Genomic DNA, 5706 nt, shown 5'->3' with positions numbered 1-5706 from the left:
ATATCACAGTGGTCCTTCTTCATTTTGTCTGCCAGTGGTTTGTGACTCCCACGAAATTGCTTGACCTCAACCTTTACAGGGAACTGTCCCTCTGTGGGCCTTTTCCTTAAAGTTTGTTAGGCTTGAATGTCATTTTATGTTGCCCTCCATTTTGTGAAAGGGAGCGGGGAGTCAAGAGAATTAGAATGTATTTCAGGTTCTGGAGCAAGTGGTGCATTGCTGCAACTCGGGGAAGGAGGGAGTGTGGGGTAGAGAAGGAAGGGGGAATGCTGCGGACACACTGTTGCTAGGAAACACTTGTGGCTTCTCCTCTTCTCTCTCTGTCTCCTTGAAGAAGCCAGAACAAAGTGACTGAAAGAAGCAGCCAGAGTGAAATGTCACTCGTATCCTCCGAGGAGTTTTAGGGAATGTGGCGCATGTACCCAAAAGGCACTCTGAGCCAACATACCCCCATCTCTAATTCCTTGCCATATGTCTATCAGCATAATCCCCCGAACAGATATTTGATTATCAAAGCCGCCCGGCTGAAAAGGCTCAACTCTCTCTGCCACCAAACCCCCTTTTCTCCCACCACATTAAGATTCAGAGTGTGTCGACACACCACCAGTGGCCTGGTCCAGTCCTATAACTCCCCCAGGGGAGGGAGGGACTATAACCCAGCTGTACTAGACATAACAGCCTGACTGGTGCTCTGCTGTTGGGCACACTTGGTCATCAAAGAGGCTCCCTACAGATTGCCCATCATGTGCTATGCTCACGTGGCAGCATTTGAATGGTCAAAATAGAGTGGAGTGAAAACATTTTATTGATTGAATGGAGTTGCATTGTGTGCCTGCCTGAAAGCTAATTATCTCGTGAACTCGAGAATAATGTTTTTTTTTAAATCTTGTTAAGTAAAGCTCTGACAGGCGGGCATGCAGCGGTGAGATGTACTCACGAGACTCAAAGGCTTCCGTCCATACTAACGCTGACGTGGCACGGTCACATGTAAAACCGTCTTATGGCAGGATAAAACACATGTTTTGGAGATATGATGACACCGGTATGGCGCTGAAGGAGAAAAGTACTGTTTTGGTTCTGAAGGAGAGTTGAAGATGCTGAGTACGACGCTGACGCTGATTTACAATGAATAAAAGTCATAACGGCAATGGATGCATAGATCTGGTAAGGTTAGCCTGGGTAATAGCAGTTTCTTTAGGAGCGGAAACACAGTGGTCCCTTCAGGAGAGAGAGCGAGAGACTGGGCAGTGGATATGTTATTTTAAATGCCAATATCAATATTGACTGTGGTGGAATGTCCTGTGGCCAGGAGGGATGCATACTCAAGACTGGGCTGACCTGGTTTCACACAGTCTTCTCTTTGTGTTGCCCTCACGACACCCACACAACTCCTCCACAGGACTGGTAAGCACTGCACACACTTTACTATCAAGACCTAACTTTACACGTTTTATAATAAAGTCTCTATCTATTTGAGAATGTATTCAGTCTTCCATTTTGAATCAACTCTTCAACATCGAATGCTTTGCCGAACATTACGTAACAATTCTTGTTCCTATTCTTGTTTTCGTAGGTTTTGGAGTGCCCTGTCCAAACTGCCAGAATGCTGTTAAGAATCTCCATGATCTCAGCTCTTCTTACATACTGTAAGTATATTGTCCAGTGGTAAATGCAGGCTACTTTACCAGCCTGTTGGAGCATGCACCATGGAAGAGGGGTTGCATTTTAAAAGTGGATTTCAGTCAAAACAATAAACACACTCCGTGCCTAGCACCCCCGCCAACAACAGTGCATGAAGAGAACCATATTAAGTGGCTGTAAATGAATGTCAACAGAATCCTCGGGGGTTTTGCATTGGCTTATTGGTGGAATGACTGTAATTTACAGCATGATGGAGTGTTCCGTGCAACATTGCATCTAACCCAGGGTGCTAGGCGCTAGCTATCAGAGTGGCTTTGAAGGACTGGTGAGCAACAGGCAGCATCCCTTTTTTTCCCTTTTTTTATTTCACCTTGATTTAACCAGGTAGGCTAGTTGAGAACAAGTTCTCATTTGCAACTGTGACTTGGCCAAGATAAAGCCAAGCAGTTTGACACACACAACAACACAGAGGCACACATGGAATAAACAAACATTTCAATCAATAATACAGTAGAACAATCTATATGCAGCGTATGCAAATGAGGTAGGATAAGAGAGGTAGGGCAATAAATAGGCCACCGTGGCAAAGTAATTACAGGACAGCAATTAAACAAAATAACACTCGTATTAAGGCAATGAAACTATTCAACTGTCTGTCTCGGTAAAATAAGACACTCTACCGTGTAAATAGTTGTGTTGTCTAAGTATCTGGAAACAGGGCTCCGCCTGGTTGTATAAAAACTACCAGTGAGTGCTATTTAACCTAACAACAAGTCCATGTGGACCAGCATGTGCAGTTAGTTGTGTTTGAGATGTTTGTTCATATCAGGAGCTGCCTGGGTAATCAATTAGTATTGATTTATCTAGAAAATCCAACCCCACTGCATTTCCTCGAGGTTACAATGGTGTCGCGTGTGCCAGAGAAAATTGCTTTCCGTAAGGCCTGACTATGCCTTAGTGATAAGTAGCTCATTTCAATTACAAGGGCGTTCAGGTGCCATGACTGATTGGAAATTCATTGTGCAGAGTAATAGAGTTAATGAAGATCCAACACTAGTGTTGAGGCCTGGGTGGGAGCAATGGATGCCGGTCAGAATAACTACAACCTGCCCATTAACCCCTAAGATTAGAAGTTAGCGCCTTGTTACGGTTTTACCTGTGGAGGCCCCTGCATGCTTTTTACAGTGTTGTTGCAGGACAAGTTAATTTATTGAGAGTGATTGAGAAGTCACCCCCCCCTCTCTCTCTCTCTCTCTCTCTCTCCTACATCCAAGTCCTGCTGTTTGGTTTTGCTCTTGAACGTGAAAAGCAAAGGGATGGAGGGGTAAAGAAGGTCGGAGATGTCATTGAAGTAAAAAAGGATTTGAAGGTGGGAAAAGACAATAAAGGAAAGAAGAAGAAGATTGAAGGTGTTGTTGAGGTCAAAAGAGATCCAACAGTGGGAAACAACAAGAAGGGAAAGAAGCTGACCCAAAACGAAAAGGTCAAAGGGAAGGAGACAGGAAGTCCAAAAAGGGACAAGGAGTTAAGGAACGACACTGTCTGCTCCAGCATCGGTGGCATCTGCCAACGCAGTTCCTACGTCTGTCAGGGGAGGTACCTGAAGGACAAGTGTGCTGCACCTAAGACACACCAGTGCTGTATGCCAGGTGACACACTACTCCATAACAATCTGCTTGGTAGTTCACATTAGGAGTCTTTTGGCTTTCTGCTATGTTCAGTGGTAACACAGTCTCATGTCTTGTCCCTACAGCCGGTGCTTGGAGCGTCCTGTGTGCCGGTCACCATAACAACAGAGTGAGGGGTTGTGACTTGTTTGGCTGTGGGGGCTTCAACTCTAGAAGGTCTCTGACATGGGAGGGGGCCTATTTTATCCTCTTTTGGGGACGTTTCACAGAGCTTATCATACCTCTCTGAGCGTGACACTACTCATGTTTAAACCACAGAAAGATGGGTTACGGTACATTATTGACACTATAGGTTGAAACACACGTCTAAGGCGGCCAGTAGCCTAGCGGTTAAGTTTAAGAGTATTGGGTCAGTAACCGAAAGGTTGCTAGTTTGAATCTCCAAAGCCAACTAGGCAGAAAATCTGCCAATGTGCCCTTGAGCAAGGCACTTAACCCTAATTGCTCCTGTAAGTCACTCTGGAGAAGAGCATCTGCTATATGAGTAACATGTAAATAGGCATGACTAAATATGCATTTGCATCAAAGGTTAAACATATTTTGTATGTTTTCTCTCACAGAGATGATGGCAGCCTCCACAAGACAGTGGATGTGGTGTGTGACGATTACAGCATTGTCAACGCCCCCTTCTCAGGTACCCTGAGGGGGCCAGTGGTGGGTATCCAGTACGATGGCGTTAAACTTACCAACTCCGGTGAGCACTTCATACTGTACAGTATACACTTGTAGCTTCATTGCGGTAGATTTCACATTCAGCGAAAAAAACAACAACAACACAAGAGACTGGTAACTCAAGGATGCTCCTACACTATGACTGTGAGAGCGGAACCTTGAACAGCACTAACTAATCATTATAACCTTTCTAGACGATCTAGTAGCGTGTAATGGGGCATTAGGTAGGCCTGTGTTCTGTCCAGGCCAGAGGCTGATGTCTCGTCATGGAGGAAGTAACGAGGGATTCGGAGGGATTAGCCACGCTAGTGGAGGAGGGCTGAGACCCCACTGAACTCCCCTTTGCCTTTGACACTTGGACCTGGCTGCTTTTGAATTCCCATCAAAGGCAAAAGGCAGCTAACGCATAATGATCTCCAGTAATGGCCGTCGTTAAGGCCGCAGCCATGCGTCTGCATTAGCCGTGTGCATCCTGGCCTGATAAGTAGCAGCGCGGGAAACGGGGTAAACAACATTATTCTGGTCCTCGCTACCTCTAATTGAACCGCAGTATGGGAGGAACACATGTTCTGTCAGACTCTTTCATCTTTGTGCAAACTGTGGCGTGATTAGGCCTCACAGGGAACAAATGAACGATCATCTGATTGCAGTGCAGTGTTGAAGAATGAGGGAATAAGCAGTTTTCCACGGCGTCCTAATGTGTGTTAGTGCCAGTTTGTTTTTGCTATCATGGCAAGAAGATCTGGGACTAAATGGGTATTGTTCATATTACTATTGTTTCACGCTTTATCATAACCGAGGTCTGATGTGCATCACAAGATGGTATTGTCCCACTGAGCTAAAGCCTGGGCAAGTCTTCAGGTCTTCAGGCAAGGTTGCTCAAGGTTACTCATCACGCAAGGGTCGTTCACCGAGTTATCTCCCTTCCATTAACAGTATTTTCTTCATTTGTATGACAGAGTACTGTGTGAAGATCTTCAACATCCGTCCGTACCGCTACATGGGGCCCATCTCTCAGGGAGAGGCCCTGGGTTACCTGCTGCCCCTACAGGAGCGCTTCTCTGGCATCACTTCACACATGGAGCTGCAGATGTGTGACCGCTCCGACCCATCACCATACATCTGAACACTCCTGGGCCACATGTGACAGGCCTCTATAGACTGAGGCTGGGGACACAGATACTTTTCTGAACCCCAAATACTGATTTCCCTAATATGTGATGGAGAAAAAAAAAACTCTCTATATATAAACTACAACCATATTTCTCTTGGTATTCGTCTCTATGGTCCTCCCATGTGAGTGAATAGGCCAGGTACAACTGCAATTCTCCTTTGCACCAACAGAGGGCATTAAACTACAAAATGTTCCTAGATGCAGTATTCATAATGTACCACATGATGATGCTACATCTCAACACAAACCTCTGTGTTGGGCTGAAAATGTATCACAAAAACAGCTCATCCATGCCAGCTTCAATTAAAGTGTGTGTAGGGCCTTCTATTTGGATGGCACTCTTAAGATAACAAAAAAAGAAGGCAAACACAGTGGACAAGCAGTACTACAACCCCCTTAATTGTGTGTTTTTCAGCTAATTTTAACATTTGTGTCTTTCTAAATGTATCTGTGTTTTTCCATATATGAATGTAGTGCATGTTCAATTAAAAAGGCTATTATAAACTGGTTACTGAAGTAATTAAAGCAGTA

At 44.9% G+C, this 5706-nt stretch overlaps 1 protein-coding gene across 1 annotated transcript; it reads left to right on the top strand.

Moving 5' to 3' along the window:
* The first annotated feature begins 710 nt into the window (after positions 1 to 710).
* LOC112258111 lies at positions 711 to 5706 on the top strand. Its single transcript, XM_024432232.1, has 6 exons — positions 711 to 1404; positions 1574 to 1646; positions 2916 to 3290; positions 3395 to 3485; positions 3890 to 4023; positions 4961 to 5706. Exons 1-6 carry the CDS (start codon positions 1315 to 1317, stop codon positions 5125 to 5127), a joined length of 930 nt encoding a protein of 309 aa, XP_024288000.1. The 5' UTR covers positions 711 to 1314; the 3' UTR covers positions 5128 to 5706.

The sequence above is a fragment of the Oncorhynchus tshawytscha genome, linkage group LG09 (assembly GCF_018296145.1).
Source record: "Oncorhynchus tshawytscha isolate Ot180627B linkage group LG09, Otsh_v2.0, whole genome shotgun sequence".
Lineage (NCBI taxonomy): Eukaryota > Metazoa > Chordata > Actinopteri > Salmoniformes > Salmonidae > Oncorhynchus > Oncorhynchus tshawytscha.
This window is presented reverse-complemented; position numbering and strand designations above follow the sequence as displayed.